The 22,886-nt window shown below is 54.5% G+C and overlaps 7 protein-coding genes across 7 annotated transcripts; 3 read left to right on the top strand and 4 right to left on the bottom strand.

Moving 5' to 3' along the window:
- Nucleotides 1-665: 665 nt before the first annotated feature.
- Nucleotides 666-5,285, bottom strand: BGZ61DRAFT_338816 (vacuolar protein sorting/targeting protein 10; the record flags this gene model as incomplete). Its single annotated transcript, XM_046239166.1, has 2 exons — nucleotides 666-1,311; nucleotides 1,369-5,285. The coding sequence occupies 2 exons, from the start codon at nucleotides 5,283-5,285 to the stop codon at nucleotides 666-668; spliced, it is 4,563 nt and encodes a 1,520-aa protein (XP_046111905.1).
- A 2,846-nt stretch (nucleotides 5,286-8,131) lies between these two features.
- BGZ61DRAFT_280995 (uncharacterized protein) lies at nucleotides 8,132-9,793 on the top strand (the record flags this gene model as incomplete). The annotated part of the gene is made up of 2 exons (XM_046238457.1): nucleotides 8,132-8,434; nucleotides 8,504-9,793. Coding segments are annotated over 2 exons (1,593 nt in total), but the record flags the coding sequence as incomplete, so codon positions are not given.
- A 1,899-nt stretch (nucleotides 9,794-11,692) lies between these two features.
- On the bottom strand, nucleotides 11,693-13,750 carry BGZ61DRAFT_337307 (amino acid permease-domain-containing protein; the record flags this gene model as incomplete). Its single annotated transcript, XM_046239038.1, has 4 exons — nucleotides 11,693-12,755; nucleotides 12,817-13,026; nucleotides 13,101-13,308; nucleotides 13,411-13,750. The coding sequence occupies 4 exons, from the start codon at nucleotides 13,748-13,750 to the stop codon at nucleotides 11,693-11,695; spliced, it is 1,821 nt and encodes a 606-aa protein (XP_046111907.1).
- A 2,435-nt stretch (nucleotides 13,751-16,185) lies between these two features.
- BGZ61DRAFT_338357 (glycoside hydrolase family 47 protein) lies at nucleotides 16,186-18,334 on the bottom strand (the record flags this gene model as incomplete). The annotated part of the gene is made up of 3 exons (XM_046239124.1): nucleotides 16,186-16,383; nucleotides 16,439-17,778; nucleotides 17,839-18,334. The coding sequence occupies 3 exons, from the start codon at nucleotides 18,332-18,334 to the stop codon at nucleotides 16,186-16,188; spliced, it is 2,034 nt and encodes a 677-aa protein (XP_046111908.1).
- Nucleotides 18,335-19,346: 1,012 nt separating this feature from the next.
- On the top strand, nucleotides 19,347-20,798 carry BGZ61DRAFT_9559 (hemolysin-III family protein). The gene is made up of 3 exons (XM_046257263.1): nucleotides 19,347-20,170; nucleotides 20,264-20,491; nucleotides 20,554-20,798. The coding sequence occupies exons 1-3, from the start codon at nucleotides 19,598-19,600 to the stop codon at nucleotides 20,650-20,652; spliced, it is 900 nt and encodes a 299-aa protein (XP_046111909.1). The 5' UTR covers nucleotides 19,347-19,597; the 3' UTR covers nucleotides 20,653-20,798.
- Nucleotide 20,799: 1 nt separating this feature from the next.
- Nucleotides 20,800-22,236, top strand: BGZ61DRAFT_9577 (uncharacterized protein). The gene is made up of 3 exons (XM_046257266.1): nucleotides 20,800-21,543; nucleotides 21,601-21,822; nucleotides 21,914-22,236. Exons 1-3 carry the CDS (start codon nucleotides 21,223-21,225, stop codon nucleotides 22,076-22,078), a joined length of 708 nt encoding a protein of 235 aa, XP_046111910.1. The 5' UTR covers nucleotides 20,800-21,222; the 3' UTR covers nucleotides 22,079-22,236.
- On the bottom strand, nucleotides 22,143-22,851 carry BGZ61DRAFT_525310 (uncharacterized protein; the record flags this gene model as incomplete). Its single annotated transcript, XM_046252738.1, has 3 exons — nucleotides 22,143-22,448; nucleotides 22,502-22,718; nucleotides 22,769-22,851. The coding sequence occupies 3 exons, from the start codon at nucleotides 22,849-22,851 to the stop codon at nucleotides 22,143-22,145; spliced, it is 606 nt and encodes a 201-aa protein (XP_046111911.1).
- Nucleotides 22,852-22,886: the final 35 nt, after the last annotated feature.

Here is a 22,886-nt window from a genome sequence, read left to right on the forward strand (position 1 = left end):
TAATGTGCAATTATCTTCTCTTCCCTTTCTCGCATTGCATCGCTGTAATTAATTATGATATGTCGTGCAAGGTTGGCCTGGGCCGCCGCAACAGACCAGCCCTGGCATGCATGGATTGGTAGTTTATGCGTTAAGAACCAAGACGAGCTGCCGCGTTCGGATCTGCTCCCGGCGTGCCTCGGAATGGTGTCCTCACACCACCACCATCACGACCTCCTCTTACTACGTAGCTCGTAGCTGCAGCTCGCAGGTGTGTGTGCTTGTGTGTGTGATGCCGGGGACGCCCGCGCTTACCTGCATGCGCTTCTCAGGTTGAGCAATGCGGTGTATACCTCCGCTCATCGGCCGCTTGGTCTGTGTTATATCATGCGTGATATGCAAACTCGTGTGCTTGCGTCGTCAAGACAAGCGCCCGTCAGTGGTAGACGTAGACTAATCAATGATGCCGTATTCAAGACCTTGCGTAAAGCTGCTAATTACCTAAACCGTCCGTTCTATATTGCTACCCAACCCGACGGCCGTCTGCTGCAGATTCACACCATGCTTCCGCTTCCTTGCCCCTTGCCCCTTGCCTCACGGGCAGAAAGGCACACACCATAAACATGCTCCCGTGTTGCTCACACCTTGGAACCCTCCCACCCATACGTAGCTCGTACATCCCGTCATCAGACCTCCTCGTCGCTCTCCTCTCCCAGTAGCTCGCCCTCGTCGTCATCCACAGCGGCATAGTCGCCCCGCCCGCGAGCAAAGCTGTCTCGTGTTGTGTATGGTCTCGTGCCGGTGCCGGCGCCAGAGAACCAGCCATCGCGGCGTCTACCGCTGACTCGCTCGTACGCACCCGTGGCCGTTCGCCAAAGACTGGTGGCAACCAGCGGCAACGCAACCACCACCGCAGCCATGGCCGAAATCGCGATGACGGGATACTTGATCCACGGCTGGTCGCTGTCAAACGTCGACGAGTTGTCTCCCAGTCGGATCTGGCCGAACGAGCTGTTCCAGTTGTTGTATATGTACCAACCGATGGCCCCGGCGAGGCAAAATGGAATCAAAATGGAGAAGAAGATGACCCAGCCCGACGTCCGGTGCTTCTTCTCAAACTCATCCTCGTAGCCATCACAAGCGTGCTCCGTCGACGTCTTGTCCCACTCTTTGCCTTTCTCGCAAGTCGTCATAGGAAGCCTGCGGTAGCCCGTCGGCTCAAACCACGTCGTCTCGTTCGGGTTCTGCTTGCACCAGTCCTGGCCAGAGAGAGGCTGAAATCCAGGCACCAGGCTGCATTGCCCATGGTTGTCGAGCTCATAGTTGTACGCGCTTGTGCAAGTTAGCATTCCGCTGTCCGTCTGTCTCAGGGTTGCCATCTCTACTTACCATTCATAGTCGCTGCGCGTGCACTGGCAATTAGTATACTCGTGAAGCCGTTTGAGGTTCCCCTTGTTGTAACATTTTCGGTCCGTTTTCTTTCGCAGGTACGTCGCCACATGCCCAAACACGCAATCATCGTCCTGGAATGGATGCGTCGGGGACCATAGGTAATAGTCCGAGTCGCCCTGCTCTTTGAACTCGCAGGCCTTGTCTGCCAGTCCCGTAAAGTCAAGGTTGACCGAGAACAACTTGCCCTTGTCGGGTTTGCACCAGAGGAGAAAGTTGCGTGACGCTCCGGTCTGCACCGTTGTGATGTCCAAGACCGTCACCTCCTCCTCAGAGAACTTGTAGTCCGTCCATGTCTTGCCCTCGTCCGCAGAGTACGAGACTATTTTGGTCTTGGCCCCATTTCCGTGAGTAGCCCGCTGTACGAGTACAATGATACCGCCCTGGTCGCCGTATTGCCATGTCCAGTGTCCCTTCTTGACGTTCTTCCACGTGATTCCACCATCGGCCGTCATAAAGGTATCGGCATCCTTGATGTCCCCTAGCTTCGACCCGACGTTGCCGACACCAAAGAGGAGGCCAACTGCAGTGCTAGCCGCAAACGTCTTCCTCTTGTCGTCTCGTTCTGAGTAGTTGTGGAGATGCAACGCACACTTTTTGTCGCCACTGGAACTGCACTTGTACGACTTGCCATCCGCATCTTTCTGAGGTGGCGGTAGGAAGCCCCATTCGGCGTTGTCATTGTGCGAGATCTTGGTCTGAAGTTCCTTGGCGTCCTTCTTGTCTGGGTTGGCGACAACGTTGATCAAACTAACGCCCTCTAGCCCTGAGACCGTCTCGAAATCAACCCACCCGCCGTCGTTGGAGTTGACGTTAGAGGCGCTCAGGACATACGTGGTACCGTTGGAGTTGCTCTTGATAATCGAGCCGAGCTTTCGGCCCTCGACCGTTTTGGTGGCCACAAAGAGGTTGATGGCATGATATGAGCTGTCTAGGACAGTGTACGAACTGTGATGGGTGTCGCCAAAGTTAAAGGGGAAGTGAGCAGCTTCGAACTTCTTTCCATCAAGACTAGCAAGGGCCTGTAGTCCACCATTCCCGTCGGTGTCTTCGGCAATGAGAACGAATTCACTCATAGTCGCAAAGTTGATAACCGACCCATTGAAGAATTGCTTATCCATGTCAAAGAAGTCTTCGCTCGACACGATTGTGTTACGGGCATTGTTGTTCTCCTCCCGCTTGGCGAGGCAGACAATCTGTTTGATGGAGCGGAATTTGTAGGCTGAGTGCCCGATGAATTCGCACCTTTCCACGTAGCGCAGCATCGTTTTCCAGTTGTCGCCACGGTCCGTGGAGATGGACGCCTCAAGAAAGCAGTCCTTGCTCCCTGACACATCATCACAGACTTCACCCACCCAGATAATCCAGTCCTTCTTGTCCGGATGGAAGCTCAAGGCATGGCCTTTGTTGGCCTTTGTCGGTCCCTTGAAACTGTGGAAGCTCTGACCTCGATCAATGGTGTAGATGACCTTTTCGTCAGACGTGGTGAAGAAGATGACATCCTTGAAGTAGTCGTGAGGGTATATGGCCACGATTGTCTCCTTCTCTAGGATGGGTTTCCATGACTTCCCGTGGTCAGTTGTGCGCCAGAGGTGGTCTGCCTTCGACACACTACCGTCCTTCATGGCCAAGGGTCTGACAATGACCGTCTCATCCGTACCGGCGCTGGAATCGCCGCGGTCGAGGTAAACTTTCTGGAAGTCGTTGAAATCAGAACCAAACTCAGTCGTCTTGTGGCTGACTTCTCCGCTGGCAGGGGCATCAGGAGACTGATTATCACCACCGCCAGATCCGCCGGAGCCACCTCCATCAGAGCAGTCTCTTTCCGTTTCGTCGTCCTTCTGAGATCCCTCCTTTCGTTTGCACTTGTTTCCAGGAATAAGTCTCCAGCCGGATGAGCCCTTGAACTTCCCGTCTGCCCCATTTTTACACGAGCCCTCTGGAATCGGGATGGGACCAGCTTGCTTGCAAACACCTCGGTCCTCAGGGTCTCGCTGGAAGTTGTAGTCGCATTCGAAATCGGCGTCTGTGCACTCGCACTCCTCCGTCTTGGAAACGGGGTCCTTGAAGTCGCTCTTGACAAAACAATCGGCGGACTTCTTGCGGCGATCATATGTTTGCTTGTGGCCCATGATACATGTTGGCTTTCCATCGTCATCCACCCGAGCGAACCAATCCTCCATATCCTTCTTTCCACATTGAGGTTTATCAAGGGCGCTGAAGTCGATGGAAATCATGTGGTAAGTCCTGTCCTTCTCACCCAAGAGTAAGAACTTTAGACTTGTTGAATCCTGAGTGGTTGTCAGGATGCTTGGTTTGATGGCGAGGTCTTTTGGCAAAGACACGGGTTCCCAGTGGTCGCCATGGTCCAGAGAGTAGTGAAACTCCTTTACATCCTCCTTGGTAGAATCTTTGATGGCAATGAGGATCGAGCCGGAATCGCCAAACTCATACTTGTGTGGTCCGTCCAACGCCTTCTTCCACGTCACTCCAGCGTTGTCAGACACGAAGAGGTTCGAGTCGGCGAAACTGGTCAGGGATTTTCCGGTATTTCCGTTTCCCATGATAAGTCCTGGGGCTGGACTCGAGTATACTCTACCCACGTTGTCCATCTGGGTGACGGAATGCAGATGGATCGTATCTTCCCCAGCCTTGATGGATTCGAAAGTTCTGCCGTCGTCGAAAGTCATCTTTGTGACGATAACCTTCTCGGCACTTTTCTCGTCGACGTCTTTTCCGTTTTCAACAACATTAACTAGGAAGATTCCCTGAATTCCACTGATCTTCTCAAAGTCAACGTGACCCTTAGTGTTTCGGTTGGTATATGGGACATTTTCGGTGAAAAAAGTGCCGTCGGAGTTGCTGGTAAAAATGACACCCATTGGGTTCGACGGATGAGATGTCATCACGTCCACCTGAAGGCTATAATCAGTGCTCTCCAGCACAGTATACGCCTCTTGGTTAATCTGGTGAGAATGGTCGTGGCTGTCGTCCGTGGGGAACATGGCTCGGTGCCAATGAATCGTGTCATCAGTGACGTAGAGGGCCATCTCGTCACTGTGGGGGGATGTGGTAGCAACGAGGATGAATTTTTTAACAGCTGCTAGGTTGACAACGCCGGACACGCCTTTGCTGGGATTCATGTTGGGCTCAAACTGCTGGTATGCGCCGTCTTTCATGACAAAGAAGTCGTCCGAGATGTACAGTCGCTGATCCTCCTTAAAGAAGGAGAGCTGATCGGCGATGATACACATGGTTCTCGACTCGTCCAGGTCCTTCTGACCAGTCGTGAATCCCTGAGTGGACTTGGCCCACCAGCACCCAGCAGTCGAGGATCGGAGCCGGTTTACCGATTTGAAGCCGTCGAGCGTATATGTTGCTTCCTCATCGCAGAAAATTCCATCGCAGTTCATACCATTGAAGATGATGCGCTTCGGATCGCCGGCGTGGAAGACGAGGATTTCGGGCTGGAAGACGCTGGGGAGGCTGCCACTTTTGAACTCGGACCAGCTCTTGCCTTGATCGGTGGTCATGTAGTGTTTCGAGTCTGTAGTCAAGACGAATGCCGTCTTGGGCTCAAATGGATGCATAACTAGCAATGCGGCGGCGCCGTGGGGTATATTTTCCACAGTATTCCATTTCACGCCGGCATCCGTGGACCGGTAGATGTTTCTCTCCTCGACATCGTGGAAGATGATGACATCGCTGTCCTCGAAGTAGTTGATATTGATCGGGGGGTGTTCAAGCGCGTTGACAGTGATGCCAGGCTTGTCCTCCTTTGCGACGACTGTTGTCCAGAACAGGGAGAGCAATAGGAGGCGCCATGAGGCTGCAGCGGCTCTGCCTGCGAACCTCATTGTTGCGGCGGAGCGTGGGCGGCGAGGATCATGAAGGAGCTGATGGATAGAGCGAAAGTCGGCTATTCGTGGGGTATCGTGGGGAACGAGGTCGGGGAGAATTTGCAATGCCGTCCGCGAAGTCGTGTTGCGCTGGCCGATGATGGAGATGGAGATTGTTCTTGGACAGTTTGCATTCGCGCGTCGGCACGTCAGTGCCTGGAGGCAGCTGTTAACTGTTTCGCCCAGTGTGGCGCAGAGCTGAAAGCCCCCGCCACAGCTCCTCCGTGCCACGTCATGTCATACTAGGCATACGTGTGGCTCCTGAGCGTCCTAAACTTAGGTAGCTGAGGCCAGATTCCACCACAGGACGAAGTAGGACGAGAGACGCCAAAAATAATGAAGAACACAGCAGTGGAAAATTGCCCGCTCTATCCGTCCGTCTCTATAGACTGAGTCTCACTTGGTAGCTATGGGGTGTCACGGTAAGGCTCGTGGGTCACCCGGGATAATACAGAGTATTGCATTCGCATACATGCCTATTGCTATTTGCACGCATAACTATGTTCTTAATCCTACTAATAATTATATAATATCCTTCTAGAGTAGTTTAAAAGATGTATTTTCTAAAGATTAGCATTTATTTATTTGTTTATTTATTAGGTTTACGCAATCTCATGAGAAAGACAGACATATAGTACTACCTTTAACTACCTTACCTAAGTATACATAAGGCAGAGGCGATAAGTACCTTAGTCAAGCTGATGCTTTAGTAAAGAAGCTTACCTGTGTGCGCAGAGCAATATTCTATGCGAATAACATTGATAATAAATGGCTGGTTGCACGGACTGGAATCATGAGCAACCAAGCAAGAACGACATTCCTATTCATTGCGATTCATCATGGAAAGTAACCGACCCCACGAGGCAGTTGCAGATATGCTTGGGCATCCAATTGGGAGCACGTATCGCGTACTGATCGTTACAAGTCAAGGCTATGCACCTCCGACGGAGCTGATGCACCATGTGTCGTGTTGTGTCCTGTACCTCGCATTTGCCTTATCTTGGGCGCAGCCTGAAATAGATGCAAGCATACGCCATGTCGGGTTAGCAAGTGGTGGTCAAGCTAGGCAGATGCCGGATGTAACTTGCTCAGGGAGGCTCCCGGAAGCATTTTAGCTCCCCGTAGGTTGCCATTTTTCCAGGTTGCCCATGATTAAGATGGCTCGTGCTGGCACGGATGGAGCCGACATCTCCCATGGTGTTTGCCTCTCTTGCTGGAGTGCCCCTCCGTGCTCCACGAGCGACAACTGTGGGCTTCCCAGTTCAAATGGGGACGACTCGGTTGAGCATATTTGGAAGCGGGCAAGGAGTGCCATGAGGCTCAAGAGGGAATGGCGCAAGAGGGGATGAAACACGGTGGGGCTTCGCGAGCTTCTTCCCGGGCCAGACATCAGCCCCATTGCGGCCATTTGTACTGCGGAGGTACCTTGGAGTCCCGTCAAGCTGGACGCGTGGAGGAGGGACCGCGTCTGAGATGGGCTTACCCCTTTTGGGATATAGCATCGCTGATATTACAGGTCAGCTCGGAACGGAGGATGATGTCGAAGCTTTTGAGGTTGACGCGGGAGGCGCATTGTAGCGTCACTTAGTTGTCTGTCCGTGAGCATCGGGGAGAGAATAAGAAGGTGGTCAAGAATGGAGGCTGATCAAAGGCGCAATCTTCGTCCAAAGTCATTCCCAAGCTCGGATGCAAACTCGGGGGCGCAGCCCACTAACAGCCCAGAGAGCTCTTCGTACCTGCATCTGGTCTGGAGTCAAAGCTCTCCACCTCGGTCGCCTGGCCAAACAATACAAACAAAAGATGATTGATTTTCCAATCAAGGCCACATCCGGCGTTTGCAAGCCAGAAACATCGGGCTTGGTGTTTGCTCTAGGATGTCATTGCCCCTCGTTGAAATGCGCGCCGGAATTACGTAGCTGACTTGCACCAAAGGAATGGACGTGTCTCGGCTCGTCGTCTCACTCGGGTTGATCGCAACGGTCGGTCGGTACCTGCATCGCATGTACCTTAACCTCCGACGCGACCCTGGGGAGATTGCTAGCTTCATGCGCACTGCATTTGGGTCAGTGACATGCGCCGGGGACGCAGGATAGGACACGGTTGTAATAATCTGGTCAAGATTTCCGAGATTGATGCATATGGAAGGCTACAGGACTGGAGCAGGTTCCGCTGGATACCTATGCGCATCATCGCAGCGACCCAGATATCACTGCGGAGCATTACTGAGGGAGTTGAAGATGCATCGAGTTGCGCCTCAAGCTCTACACCGACCGTTAGGAGAGAACAGACGAGGGCAAGGCTACCTGCCAAACAAGTAGATTCGTCCGCCAGGGAAGCTACTCCTTTCATTTGCATCCCGCTTCTTTCTCCAGACTGGAAGCCGGCGAACCCCCCTTTTACCCTGACTTTTTTAGTCCCGACTGCACTCTAACAGGTACAAGGCCGGTACCCGGCGCAAGGTACCTCCCGTCCACCCCTGGCTTTGCGCCCCTACGCCTCTACGCCCGCCCATGCCAACCCACTTCGTTCGCACTCTCCCACAACCCCAAGTCCGGAGCACTCTCCTGCGCTCACGACTCCACGTGCTTGTTTTGGATCCGTGTTTTCCTTCCCTCTCTTCACCCTTCTTCATCTACATCTGACTCCATCCTCAACTCTCCCACCTGCTCATCCAGCTCCCGTCGCAACTCCCGCTCCCTTTGCGCCGCATCGAGGTCATCTCTCCTCCACCCCAGCTCCCAACTCCCAAACCGACTCCCTCCCCGTTTCCCTCGACGAGTCGCACACATCTCGTCCGCATCGCCATGGCGGCCACCTATAAGCAGTTCCTGGCTGCGCCCAGCTCGTCGCTGCTGGCTGACACCGCGTCGCTGCACTATGTGACGACCACCACGTCCATTTCTGGCCCGACTGCCATCATCAAGCATATCAATGTTCTGCAGAAGCAGATCGCCAAGAAGAAGGAGGACATCCTTAACATTGTCGACGGCCAGAACATGATTGTTCTCGAGATCGACACCGGCTTGGGCTTCCTGACCGGCGGCGGTCCCTACCTCCCGGGCCTCGACGACAACTTCCTGACTACCAATGATGCCTACCTCCCAATTGTTCGTCGCATCTAAGACACGGCGCGCCGGCTCTTCTGCTAGAACGTAAGCTGACTGTCCACCCTCTAGACTCACTTCGTGTCATTCGATGAAGCCGGCAAGATTACCCAGATTCGCCTCCAGTGGGATCAAGGTTCGCTCCTCAAGCAGGTCGATGTCATCGGAAAGTCAGGTCGCAACTGGCCCATCATCGATAGCAGAGAGCAGATCTCGTTCATTCAGGCCTGTCTCAAGTCCTCCGGGACCATGGCGCCTATCGCCCCTACCCACAACGAGTCCATCATCCGAACACGAGGCAACTCTAACAATGCTCTTCGGGACCCGCACGCGTCCCTGCAGCTTTTCGGGCCTCGTGAGGAGATCGAGGCTCCCCCACCTGGTAACGTCATGACACCCTATGGCGGCAGTCGACCTCGACAGCGCTCCTTCACTGAGATACTGGGCGACGAGCCTGTCGAAGGCGATTCTCCGAGCGCAAACCGCCATCGATCCATGTCCCCGAGCAAGGGCGGCCAGGGTAAAAACTTCAAGCCCTCGCGAATCTTTGATGGCCAGCAGCAAATCAAAGAGGTCGAGGAGCCCAAGACCAAGGTCAACCGAGCAATCCGCCCCAATCCCAAGAAGTTCTCTCACTTTGATTTCGCCGACGGTACTGATCCCCAGGACGCCCCCGTGCCCGGCCAATCGTTTCACGACAGACCCAAGTCCAAGCACGACAGCCAATGGTCCTTTGACGACTTTCAGACTCCCCAGAAAATCCAGCCCTCCAAGACCATGCGGACCCAAGACGCCCGTCATTGGGACGACAAGACCCTCGTTGGCGAGACCCCGGCCCAACTAGCCGCTAGGCCCCGACGCGATGCCGATACCCATTTCGAGCTCCAGGATGACGGTGAGAGAGTGCCCCACCCTGCGCGACCCGGTGCCAAACCCCCAGGCTTCACCCACAACGAAGGTCTTGGCCTATACAAAAACCAGCTGTTTGACAGAGAAGATCCAGATTCAGGACCGGACCGTGCTCTAGGAAACATTACCAACCTCAAGGACCGCGGCAAGACCTTTGAACACCACTTCAACATCGCCGACGATTCCCCCTCCCAAACCCACACCGCCCACCACGTTCCTGAGGGTCACAAGAAAGCTGTCCAGATGATGAATTCCAACTGGTCATCCTACGAACCGTCTCCTGCCCCCCGGAAGGAGAACAATCCTACCAAGAACGCAAAAGATGGCATTCACATTGCTGGCGACGGAATGGGAGGACGAGCGGGAACGAACCGAGACTGGCTCTACGGCGAGTCTGCCGATGTTCCTCAGTCCATTCCCGGCCGCAAACCCAATGCAGGCCCAGCCTCCGAGGGACCCAAGAACGCCCGAATCCACATTGCTGGTGACGGCATGGGTGGCAAGAGGGGAGTGAACCGGGATTACCTGGAGGCCGACAACATAGATGACCAGGCTTCCCAGTCTGTTCCCTCGCGAAAGCCGGGCCACAGCGCTGCTGCTGTCGAGGACGAGAAGACCAAAATCAACATCGCCGGTGATGGTATGGGCGGCAGGAAGGGAGTTAACCGTGACTACCTCGAGGCCGACAACATGGGGTTCAACGACGCTTTCAAGTCTGTGCCCTCGCGAAAGCCGGGCCACAGCGCTGCTGCTGTCGAGGACGAGAAGACCAAAATCAACATTGCCGGTGATGGTATGGGCGGCAGGAAGGGAGTTAACCGGGACTACCTCGAGGCCGACAACATGGGGTTTAACGACGATTTCAAGTCTGTTCCCTCGCGAAAGCCGGGTCACAGCGCTGCTGCCGTCGAGGACGAGAAGACCAAAATCAACATCGCCGGTGATGGTATGGGCGGCAGGAAGGGAGTAACCCGGGACTACCTGGAGGCAGACGACATGGTTGACCAGGCTTCCCAGTCTGTTCCCTCGCGAAAGCCGGGCCACAGCGCTGCCACCGTCGAGAACAAGAACGCCCGTATTCACATTGCTGGCGATGGTATGGGTGGCAAGAAGGGAACCAACCGAGACTGGCTGTACGGCGATCTAGAGGAGAACACGCAGTCTGCGCAGTCCGCCCCCACTCGAAAGCAGGGCACGACCTCTACTGCTAAGAAGGACTTTTGGGATTTCTAAGTGATGGGCACTTGAGCAGGAGGGCTTGCGAGGATACCCACGATATCTGATTGCCGGTTTGCTTTTTTTCCTCGGGAGTGTTTTTCTTTACTCTGACGACGGTATGCTCATATGCGGTACATTGACACACGGGAATCAACCTTGTCACATTTTCCGCTTGGAAAACAAAGAACCGACGGAGAAATCGCAGCCCAGACTTTTTTTCGTTTTTGTATCTGTCTATTTTCTCTGAAACGGCCTTCTCCATGGACGGTGTTGGCAAAACATGAGGTCGCATGGGAGACGGAGTCCTCCGAGAATGTTACGGCTTCTGTTTGTTGTGACCGCGTGCGGCCTGGAGGAAAATCCTGAGTCTATTACAATATGTATGGATATCGCCCGGAAGCTCAATCAGATTCTACTCTTGCTTCTCTGTTCCTTGCGGAAGTGAATTGTGCCGTGACGTGTGAGTGTATCGACGGACTCGGGAACAACGAGTGTGTAATGCCAGGCGCCGCCAAGGAGCCGCTTAGCTTCTCATACTTCTGAGCGTATGTTAATGATTGTGAGTTGGATGAACGAGACGACTAGATGGTTAGATTCACCCGATCTCGAATGGCAAAAAAGGAGATTGTTTGTGTACTCATGGGGTTTGATATCTCTTCACTGAAGTTCTTGTGAGTGTTGCTGCCCGCGTCACAAGATCAAGCCATATTCTCCTCGGCAGTTGAGATTCATTCCTACTTGCCACATAGCCGATGCACAGATACTTCTCTCGTGAGAAAAAGGCAAGAAACCCGGAGAATCATGAAGTTGAATCATACATTGCATCATTCATTCTCGTCTATCCAGTGACGAGACCGACTATATATAATAAATAAGTGCCTCGTCCGCTCATCAAACCCTCAAGGTCTTGGAGATATCAAAACAGAAAGCATCATTAATCAACAAGGCGTAGCAGGGCTTGCTGCAAGCCCATAGCGTCCCCCAAAACGCCGAAACCCAAACATGTCTGGTGGTATATGAAGAAGTGCTTAAACACGATCCCGCTATCCAGCTACATCCCTAGCCCGCACCCAAATTCCCAAATAGTGATACAAAGTATGCCCCGCCCAATACAGTTTATTCCAGTGCCCGATCTTAGCACAGGAACTTGTAGAACCTCTTCCAGCGGGGCCAGGTCTCGCGCTCCTCGCGCTCCTGGGCAACTAGGATGGGGACGTTAAAGTCGCGGCGACCTGTGTCGATGTCCATGTCGTTGAGGGTCACGTACGTGGTGCGGTAGTAGAGCTTGTGGCCGCCGTAGAAGAAGAGGACGAAGGGGGCGCCTACCCATTTGAGGAAGAATTCTTTGGCGATGTGGGCGCTGGTCATATGTTCATAACCAATGGGAAATGCGCCGACCCAGAAGTGCGCGACGAGGACTAGGACGTTAAGGGTAATGCCCACGTACGAGCCCCAGATACCGACTTGAGATTGGAAAGGAAGCTCGTCAGGGGTGCGGCCTCGAGCGGCCCAAGCATGGCGGAATCGGATGTGACAGACACAAATGGAGCCCCAGGTGACGACGGTGGAGATGCCAGAGATGGCGAGGAGCCAGTCCAGGATGGCGCCTTGCTCGGGGAGATCGGCGAGAAACGCAATAAGGCCGACACATGCAGCGGTGCCGATGGCAACAAGGGGACGGCCCTTGCGATCGATGTAGGCAAAGATCTTGGGTGCTTGGTTCAAGTTCGCGAGGGCGGCGAGGGTTCTTGAGGAACCGAAGACTGCGGAGTTTCCGACGGACAAAACGGCAACTAAAATAACCGCGTTCATAACGGACGGTAGGACCTGTATGCCGGCCTCCTCGATGGCGATGACAAAGGGTGATGCCTTGGCGTCTGCATCACTCTCACCGCCGAGGAGCAGCGGATCGTTGTACGGTACGAGCAACCCAACTAGCGTCAACGCGACGATATAGAAAAGGGTAATTCTCCAAAACACCTGCTTCAGTGCTGTGGGCAACGACTTTCTAGGGTTGGCCGTCTCAGCCGCTGCGAGACCGACGAGCTCGGTGCCAGCGAAGGCAAACGCCGCAGTGACGAAGACGCTGCATAGCCCTTTGAAGCCGTTGTGGAAAGCGCCTGGGTCTTGCCAATACTGGCCACCAATGTAACCGCCGTCAGGGGTACCACCGCAGTTGAGGACGATTCCTAGCAGGCTGGAGAGGATGGATCAGTTGAAGACGCAACAACAGATCAAAGGGCCCGTAAAGGACTTACATGAAGCCAATGACAGCAACAACCTTGATGATGGAGAAGATGAACTCGGCTTCACCATAGCCCTTGACGCCAAACATGTTGATAAAAATAATGATGAAGAGAAAGATGCTAACGAATATGGCACGAGTAAGTGATTCGTCCCAGTAAGAGAGAGTAAGCGACGCGGCGATGATTTCCAATGGTAATACGATTAGCCATTGCATAGCGTAGCTATGTTGGTGGTTAGCATTGGCACGTGGATGAACTAGTCTCCCGAGACATCAAAGGGATCTGCAATGACTTACTTCCAACCAACGGCGAAACCCCACGACGGGTCCAGAAAGCGAGTCGCCCATGACGAAAAGGAACCGGCAATGGGGAAAAGAACAGCGAGTTCTCCCAGGGCCTGGCATGTGCAGAACAGCATGGTGCCGACAATCGAAAAGGCCAGGAGCAATGATGCTGGGCCTCCCGTTTCCAACGCTTTGCCAGATGCAACAAACAAACCGGTACCTACGGCGCACCAGAAAACAGAGTCAGCCCAAGATTCTTACAGCAATGCACTAAATGAGGGGGTCTCTGTAGTGTTGCCGACGAGGGGCGCATGGGACGTACCAATGGAACCTCCGATGGCAATCATTTGTAGATGTCTCCCTTTTAGCTTCCTAGCCAGACCGGCGTTCGCTGTCTCGAGGTTGGCGAGGTGCAGGTCATAGTAGTGAGCGCCGTTGTGGACGCGACCGCTCTCGAGACGGCCTTCGGGGTTGCCAAGCGGGTCGTTGGAGAAGAGGGCCGAGTTGTGCTCCCGTTTGAAGCCATCGACAATGCGATCCCAATAGCGCGGCGGGGCGTCTTGCTCGTAGTCTGGTTCGCGCATGCTGAATGAACTGCCCAGTGCGAGCGACTCCTCCTTCATTTTCAGAGTGCTGAGCTCAGCCTCGGGGGGTGGCGACATGCTTGCCGCTCAGCTCTGCAGCAGTTGCGTCCCGCGGGACGGCTGGCGGGAGGTGTGCACGAGCTCGGAGGGGGAAGCGGGTGATACGATGTAGACGGGAACGGGCGGGTTTCAATCGACCTGGGTTCGCAGGGTCGCGCGTCGGTCGCAGCCGGGGAGTGTTGTCGAATGGTTTGCGCGGGATAAAGTTGGATTGTGTTGTCGATGTCGTCGAAAGTGCGGGAGGCGAGATGAGGCTATCCGAGAGTCTACCGGCATCTCACCAGTCGACGGGATGGTGGTTGATACGGGAGCAGGTGGGTGGCAGAGTGACAAGGCCAGTAACGCTTGTAGAGCGACCCTCGGCGGACAAAAATGACAAAAATGCAACAGACGATGTAGTTTTGAGAGATACAAAGCGACAGAGCGACAGAGGGGAAACGTGGGAAGAAGAGGGTGTTGTAGGACAGGACGGTCGGCTAGGAAGGGGCTGGCGGGCAAGATGGTGGTGGGCTTATCATGCTGGACGCCGACGACGGTGACATTTGCGCTTGGCGTTGACAGGAGCAGGCAAGAGCAGACAAGAGCAGCCAAGAGCAGCCAAAAACAGCCAAGAGCACTTAATACCAAGCCAAGGCCAATGCAAATCCGTCTCGACGCCAGCGCCAGCTCACTGCCACCAGGAACCCGCCACTCACCACGCCCGCTCCAGATTCCCAGAAGCACAGCGGCCTCAGCTCACCTCAGTTGCATTGCGTGCTGCCAGCCCGCCGCCCATCAACGGCCGCGACCCCGGCGGCGCGGCGGCCAGTCGCTTCAACGCAAGCTCCTCGTAGGCCAACCCCACCGCACCCGGTAGCTCGTCAATGTGCGCCCGTTGGCCCAATCTTCAGCGCCATGGGAGGCTGCTGAGCGCTATCTCGCAGTGGGGCGCAGGACCGGCAGGGGGGCCGCCACGGGCGTTTGAACGGTTGAAAGACGCCTGGGCCAGGCCTGGGTCGAGGTCCATGGGCGCTGTGGCGGCGGCGTCCCGGGGGGAGGGGGACTAGCCTAACTAAGCCCAGCCCAGTCCAGTCCAGCCCAGTGAGCGGATCCGTTCCATACCTGGAATCGTGTTGTGGCCGATAGGTTGCACAAGCGACCACCCACGCGGAGGATTAAACGAGTCAAGTGACGTTGATGCGAAAAAAGGGCTTCTAATTAGCTCCAGAGGCCAGAGGCCAGAGCCGTCGACAGCCGTCTGCAGCAGGCAATGTGCGAATGGCGGTGCGCATCCTTGTCCGCGATGAAGCAATGGGCAGAGGGATAGATAGCAAGGCACACTCACACGCTTATTATTTCACACCTAGGTACTGGTACTCACCCATTCACACACTCACTACCTACACTCACACACACACGCACACGCCCACCCCACGGCGGGCACGACAACTCCCGCAGAGATTCGCCTACCATACGGCATACGGCAGTGCATGGGTGCTGACAGAGGCACACAGACTGATTGAGCGACTGCGAACGGATTGGTTGCACCTTGTGAAACCAGGACATGTCATGTCATCCATCACCCTCCCCTACCCTCCCGCCCACGCCGCCCCCCGTTCAAGCCTCCGCCTGCAAGTGTTGGCAAACTGTTGCCTACTCTGCACCTCGGTGCGGGCGTCAACTGCAATAGTGTCTTCCACAAGCCCCATCTGTCAGGTGGAATAAAGTTGCAAAGGGACGGGCAATCTCCAATCACCACCGAAGCCGCGAGCATGGGTCGCCGCCAGGCTGGGGCTAGGTGGCCATTTTATCCCTCGGGCCTTAAAAGGAACGTACGGAGCACGGCAGGGTAGTAATTGCGACAGGTACATCTATCTACTCAGTAGAGGATGGGCGACATGGATGAGGGCTCCAGGGATCTCATTCCTCCTCTTCCTCCTCTTCCGTCTCCTCCTGAGACTCGACGACCTGCTCCGAAACAACAAGGGCTATTACTCCCTCTCCCAGGTTGTTCCCTCCGCTGCGTTGATCTATTAATTCACTCTCCCCAAGGATTCATCGACCTCCCTCACAATCAGGGATCTGGCTCCCTCCCGTGCAAGGAACCCAGGTATGTAAGATGCATCACCGCCTTTATGGAGTACCAGAGTAAGCAAGATCGCTTGGTTCATGACTACATGCAGCGGAATCAATTCCTTCCCGCGCGCACGAGCCGCTTAACAGTCGGCGCACCGGGAATCCTCCGCTCGACAACTCGACAGCTCAGTATCCTGATCCGGGCTCGGGCTTTATACATTAACAATGCCCTGCTCTCCATCGTACAAACAATCTAGCCACCGCCATTGTGTCCAACTAAATGCCACCACCCATGCATGCATGCAAACTCATGTCATACCAGTCGGCGCCATTTCCAATCTTCTTCTTCTTTCCCCCCATAAGAGGTCAAGCCACATCAAGATCAACAAGAGCAAGAACTAGGAACTCTCTTCGTCCACCTTCTTTCCAATCATCACACCGTTCTCATCTCTTGGTTTTCGCTCCCAACCCGTCTTGAAATAATCCCCCATGTCGAATCGAGGCAGGGGATGAGCCTCAGTGTTGAGCACCATCTTGTCCAGAGGCAAGATGTCGTTGGGCGAGAAGAGGAGGTACATGTACTTGAGAGTCTCGGCCTGTTTCATGTTAGTTGACTTGTTTCCCTCCCTCGCCATGGCAACCTTTACTTACCAGCCAGAAGCTTTCCATGTTGTCCTTGACCTTGGGCGGGACGATGTTAGCGTTGCTCAAACTTGTGAATCCTCCCTCGTTTCTGACAGCCGTATGGTTGACGAAAGACTTGAACATCTCCCATCCCCACTCCCGGTATCGAGTATCACCCGTGATTCTCCACATGTAAAACAGACTCTCCACCGTCTCCGGTCGCTGTAGGTTGTGGACATCGTTGGCCTTGACCATGAAATCGTTGCGCCACTCAGCCTCGGGGTCAGTGTCGAATTCTTTAGGTGCCTGATGGGCGGCTTCAGATGAAGGTGGAGGCCGGGCAATGGTAAAGTGTGTGATCTCAGCAGACAATCCCGTCGCCATGTACTTGTACATGCCCCAGCAGGTATGCATCAGCTCCCGTGCCAACTGCATATCATCCTCATCCTTCTTGGACCAGGTGGGCAGCTTCCGGGCCTCTGCCTCAGTCAGGCCTCCGGTTGCGCCGAGGGCAATTGTACCAGGCATGAAGCATACGAGGTGATCCATCTTAGGTGACATTGGCTTCTCCAGGCCATTCGGTCGTTCTCCGATAATGGTAAACTGAGAGTTTTCTGTGTATGTAACCAAGTGCTTTCGCACTCCTCGCATCGCCTCGTCCCACATCTCCCGGTAGATGGGCTCCTTGCTGTTGGTCTGGTAGTACTGCTTGATGAGGTACTCGTAGTACGAGTCGCCTCGGCTACCCAGGCGTACATTCTTGCCCCTGAACTCGCCGCTAGTAGCGTAGACGTAGATGGGCACCAGTCCGTCCTGCGCGCCGTTGTCGTCGATGACCTTCATGACCTTCTCAACTCGGTCCCAGTAATCTTTTTCTCCCGTGAGCTTGGCCAGGTATTTGAACTCGAGCTGCAAACTCGTAGCCTCGGCCGTCGAGGAGGCACCCATGTCAGCATGGGATGGGATACCTTTGTACTTCTCCAAGTTGACGCTGGCGAACGGAATGCCTGATGGCGAGTCGAATGCGCCCATGAGGCGATCAGCGAGATCCTTCGCCTTGTCGAGATACAGATCCTCTCCAGCGGCTCCCTCGTCGTCATCCGTCAAAGCAGCGAGATGGGGATATTCATTGGACAGATAATGCGCAGACAAAAGACCGCCCATCATCCGGATCGTCGTCTCAAAGGTATTGACGTCCTGATCTTGCTCCCAGGTCAGGGAGTTGGCGATCCACTCTCGCGCATCCTGGACTCGAGATGTCAGGTTCATGAGCATCATGGTGTCCAGTGAATCGACAATGATCCATCCCAGTCCCTTGGGGGACATGTTGTTGCCCTTCTTCGAGATGGGACTGTACTCGTCGTAGCCTGCGTAACACTCCCGTTAGCTACAAGCTCGTTCATCAATGACTATACAATAGGACATACCCCAGGCATATCGCTTGTAGGAATCCCAACTCAGCTCAAAAGCGTCCACGACATGTTCCCTCCTCTCGTTCCAGTCTGCCACTTTCTCCTCTTTGGAAAAGGACATCCAGCTCCAATCCTTAGGCGCATCCTGTTTGGATGTTCCCAAGGAGAAGAACCCCCTCCAGTATAGAACAAAGAATACGATGGCGGCGAGGCCAACTACCCGCTTGCGCTTCCAGAACGGCGTGTGTGACGGTAACCGGCCATACGGCTTGTCTTTGTACATGGGCAATCCTTTAGAATGTCCGGACCTCGCACCGGAGCCCCAGACTCGGTCCTCTAGGTCTCGCTGGGGGTTTGCAAAGGCCGGCAGGTTCTTGGGCATGGAGAAAGACATTTCAAAGTCATTGGCGACGGCCCGCGATGGCTCGTCTCGCTGGTTCGGGCCAGGTCGTGGGGAAGTGGGTTTGAAGGCGCTGTTACTGCGGTGGAGGTTGAAAGGATCGCGGATCATGAGCACTGCTGCAGCATGTCGGGGAGGAGGTCGACGAGGGTTGGCAGAACGACGACGTCTCGGCGGCAAGAGCAGCGGCCCTGGGCGTGATTGAGGATAGCTCGAGAGGGAGAGAGAGAGGGAGTTGTATTCGTACAGCGACGTGGCACGCCAGCGAGATCAATAAATCAATCGAAGGACTAGAGACAGGAGCAAAAGGTAACGTCAACGTCAACGTTGAACCAGGCGCTGGGAGCTTCAGCGAGTCCGAGCACGAGACCAGATTTCACAAGCATCCGTATGCGCTCCGGACCCCTGTACGGAGTCTTGGATGTCTTGCCATGACGAGCGTCCCCGCAGCCACTCAAGCTAGCGCTGCGCTGGTTGGACCAAACGCCCTGAGGCTCCTGTCCGGGCAGGTGGTGAAAGGACCCCTGTGGACTGAAGAGCACGCATTAGGCATAGAGGCGGCCGTTGGTCAACGCTGTCGGATCCATTTTGTGAGGCACCGTAGCATGTGTCTGGACCGCCAATCTTCAGTGGCTCCAGCGACAACGCCGCTACTTTGACCTGAGCAAAGGGTGACCCGTTTCAGGCTTTATGCCAGCACACAGTCACTGACACAGAAGGCAATACGGTGCCTGCACACTGGCGCACTACCAGGCTCCAGACCCAAGGCATACGGCATCGATTGACACCACTGCCGACTTTTCTGTTCCCTGGGCCTATGGCCAGGGGCTCGAGAACGAAAAGAATATTCCATTACGGTGGGCATACTCAAATTGTAGACTGGCGCATCGTGAGGGAATGAACTACTAGTCATCCGAGCTCACTTCTGGTCATGAAATATTGCCTTACCTGGTCGCATCCCAAGCCCGAAGAGCTCTTGGCCGTGCTTGGGATTTCCCCAGGCGGCCATTATCATATTTGACACAGAGTCAAAGCAACACCGTCTTGATCGGGTGTACAGCGAAGTCAAAGTTTCAACTCAAGAACCCGCAACTCTGTCTCCGGGTCTGGGACACTCCTTGAAAAAGTTGGCCCTATGGTAGGGAGTGTTTATTCCTAGTTTTATGGCCATTGGTCAGTTGAAGTACTGAGGGCTGTAACAAGCATTGAAAAGGTGGGATCGGCAAGGCTGGCGCTTTGAGCAAGACGACAGAAGAAAAGGACAACAGTGCACGAAATAAAGCAAGAGGGAAATCTCTTCCTCCTCTTACACTTACACTTACTCTTAACGTCCGGCCTCTCCCTACATTACGTTATCATCAGGCACGACAGTAAATGGCATCCGCCTCCCGTCTTCGAGTCTCACCCCCGCAGCCGCTAGAGGCGCACAAAGGGCGGGGAATGGAATCTATCGGCGACACCGCGTCCAAGGCCGGCAAGGTAGGACGCCCGGTTCTTCTCTCGTTCGATGAGATGCTGGAATGGTTCCAACGTGAATCCAACCAGTGGGTTCTCCACGGCTATCGGCCCATCTCAGGCTCGGCTCGAGCTTCGTTCTGCAGTTGGTCGTATATCCACAACGAGTCGGTCAACATCTATTCCCACCTCGTCCCGGCTGTCTTCTTCCTGCTCGGCGAGTGGTATCTCCAGCAGTACCTTGCCAGCAGATACTCCGGGGTCACTGGAGCCGATTTTATTGCTTTCTCTATCTTCATGTTGACGGCCGTCACCTATCTATCGCTGTCGGCGACGTACCACACCTTACTGAACCACTCTCAACACATAGAACATCTCTGCCTGCGACTGGACATGCTGGGTGTAGTCATCTTCATACTGGGCGACCTTGTCTTGGGAATATATATAGTTTTCTGGTGTGAACCTTTGCCACGCAATATCTACTGGTCTATGGTTAGTCAATCTCTCTATATGCACAGTTTTTGTTTCTTTCCTCAACTCAGACCTGGTACTTGAGTCTAACGCTCTTCTTTCCTCGGTTAATAGATTGGAGTTTTCGGGACGTTGACAATCTTCAAGACAATACATCCCAAGTTCCAGGGCTCAAAGTATCGCCTCTTCCGAGTATTGATGTTCGTGGCGACTGGCTTGTCCGGTATCGCGCCCTTGATCCATGGACTCATTGCGTTCGGCATGTCGCAGATGATGAGAAAAGCTTTTCCCTATACTCTAGCAAAAGCAGGCTGCCTTCTATCTAGGACTTCGTTTTATGCAGTAAGTCTCCCAATTTCGCAACAAGAGAGAAATTGACCCCAACACATGTGGCGGTTCTGAAGACAAGGTTTCCCGAAAGTCGATATCCTGGTAAATTCGACCTATGGGGCTCCCATGCGATCTTTCACATTCTGGGGTATGCGCCGCTGTGGTCCAGTTGATGGGGTATCTGGATGCCTTCGACTATGCTCACGCAAATCTTACTTGCTCGTCTCTTTGAGTTATGTCGTCCCACTGGTCGTCTCTGTGTGGGCAGCCGACTTGGCGAAAGTGGCTGCTGGGGGCTTGGGGCGCTATAGCTGCTGTAGCTGCTGAAGGCTTGGGTGATCAGAGCCTGAGGAAGAGCAGCGTTGCTGACTAACCAGGCTAGGATGCGAGCTGCCCGAGTTTCGTGGATGACTACCTACCTAGGTACCTGGGAAGGTAGGTAGGCTTCCACAGCCAGCGTCGATACAAGATACCACCACTCGCACAACCTGACTCGACAGAACGTCCCGAGCTTCAGAGAGACAAGGCCTTTTCCGGCTCCACAAAGTATAGTATCCAAGACAGCTCCGGAGAAACAACCCAGGAAAGTGTCCGCCAGTCACCAAACTGCCCCTCCATCTCGCTGTTACACCCGCTTTGACGGCCCAACCCATGGATTCCTGAGACATTTGCGTGGGGGAAAGCAGCCATCATCATAAAGAGTAAAACGTACTCTGGAGGCCGCATCCGGCAGGTACCTAGCCATGAGCATCGCCAACTACCCGTCACTCAGCCCGGAAGAGTTCTCCGAGGCCTGTCACCACTTGGACCGGCAGTATTGCCGCGCCGAGTTGGGCCCGGAGCGGCTCCGGTGGAAGCTCAGGGTATGTGCGGCCCTCGACACAGACTTTACCTTTGAAGGGGGATACACTACGTACATTCAAATCAGGCGGCCGCTGCAGACGGACCTGGACCACGGTGACCTCTCGCTGGACCTTGACAACTTTTCATTCTCTGAGGATCCAAAGGGGGATGCTGCACTTGCGGGGGACAGCGACATGATGGATGCTGAGAATTCGGACGAGGTAACGGAGCTTCATCATGTATCTTGTTTATTTGGACCTTTTCTCACAAGCTCCCAGGCGGTCCTCATAAAACAACCGTCCCGTCTAGACGTCGGGGTAGCTGAATATGAAATCCATCTTCATCCTACATATCGAGTGCCTTGTCTGTGGTTCACTTTACGTGGCCTCCCCGCCCAAGAACCCGCCTTCAATATCGACACCGTCTTCCGCCGCCTGGTACCCGACGAGTACAAGGCGGGCCTCCGCTCCCTTGGCGGAGTTGGTGGCATCTCGGCCGATGTGAGTATTGGGAAGTGCTATTTCCACAAGTCAATTCAAGATTCTGGGTATCGTAACAGTCGTTTGGCCTAACTAACACCTTGCTTCCCAGCATCACCCTATCACGGGTGTTCCGTCCTTCTTCGTCCACCCTTGCCTGCTCGGGGATGCCATCTCCAAGTTCGAGTGCGACAGGACGAACTACCTCATGATTTGGCTCGGGCTTGTGGGAGGGTGCGTAGGCTTGTGGGTGCCCAAGGAAATGGCAATCCAATGACGCGACCCTGGTCGTTTAACGGGTTCCGTCTCCTATCGATGTACCTGACCATCGACTCGGTCCATTATTCATCATCGCTGTCCTCCTCCATGGCCACATCGTCGTCACTTTCGTCCTCGGAGTCACGGGTTCGCTTCTGGCCGCGATCCCCTGGTGAGTCGGCATCCTTCATGACATGGTCCACACTCGTCGATGGCTTAGCGGGCAGACCAGAGCCAGGTGCCGCCGCCGTTCCAGGAGGAGGAGCGCTGAAGATGCTCTGTTGCAGTTCCGTCTGCTCAACAACAGCAGCCCCGGATCCGCTGGGCATCTTGAATGTTCCATCGAGCTTGGCCACAAAGTTTGACTTCGATTTGGCATATTGGATTTTCTAAAGGCTGGTTAGCTTGGCGCATTTCCATAGTGGGATACCAAGACACGCACAAGGTCACGGCCGAGGAAAGATTGTCCCTCCAGAGATCTCATAGCCTGGGTGGCTGTCTGCACATCCCGGTACACGATATGGGCTTGGCCACGCATCGACATGGTCTTGAGAGCGACCACATCCAACACCGGTCCGTATGTCGAAAACAGCATGTACAGCGCGGCCCGCAGATCGGCCTTCTGGACTTTCGATGATGGGAGGTTCGTCACATAGAGACTGTAATATGTCAGAACATAGACGCCAAGTTGTTATGCAAGAGAACTGACGTCTGGTTGGGAGGGATGGGTTGCACTTTGGCGGGCAGGGTGGAGTTGGGCTGAAGACGAGGCGGTGCGGCGGTGGCGGCCATTGTGACGTCGGTTCGGGGATGGGATGCCTGCTGTA

The sequence above is a fragment of the Ilyonectria robusta genome (assembly GCF_021365365.1).
Source record: "Ilyonectria robusta strain PMI_751 chromosome Unknown BGZ61scaffold_1, whole genome shotgun sequence".
Taxonomy (NCBI): domain Eukaryota; kingdom Fungi; phylum Ascomycota; class Sordariomycetes; order Hypocreales; family Nectriaceae; genus Ilyonectria; species Ilyonectria robusta.

Coding starts and splice junctions, on each gene's coding strand:
- BGZ61DRAFT_9559 (XM_046257263.1), top strand. CDS start 19,598: ATGGCATCCGCCTCCCGTCTTCGAGTCTCACCCCCGCAGCCGCTAGAG. Junction 20,171..20,263: donor GCAATATCTACTGGTCTATG/GTTAGTCAATCT, acceptor CTCGGTTAATAG/ATTGGAGTTTTCGGGACGTT. Junction 20,492..20,553: donor CTAGGACTTCGTTTTATGCA/GTAAGTCTCCCA, acceptor GCGGTTCTGAAG/ACAAGGTTTCCCGAAAGTCG.
- BGZ61DRAFT_9577 (XM_046257266.1), top strand. CDS start 21,223: ATGAGCATCGCCAACTACCCGTCACTCAGCCCGGAAGAGTTCTCCGAG. Junction 21,544..21,600: donor ATGCTGAGAATTCGGACGAG/GTAACGGAGCTT, acceptor ACAAGCTCCCAG/GCGGTCCTCATAAAACAACC. Junction 21,823..21,913: donor TTGGTGGCATCTCGGCCGAT/GTGAGTATTGGG, acceptor CTTGCTTCCCAG/CATCACCCTATCACGGGTGT.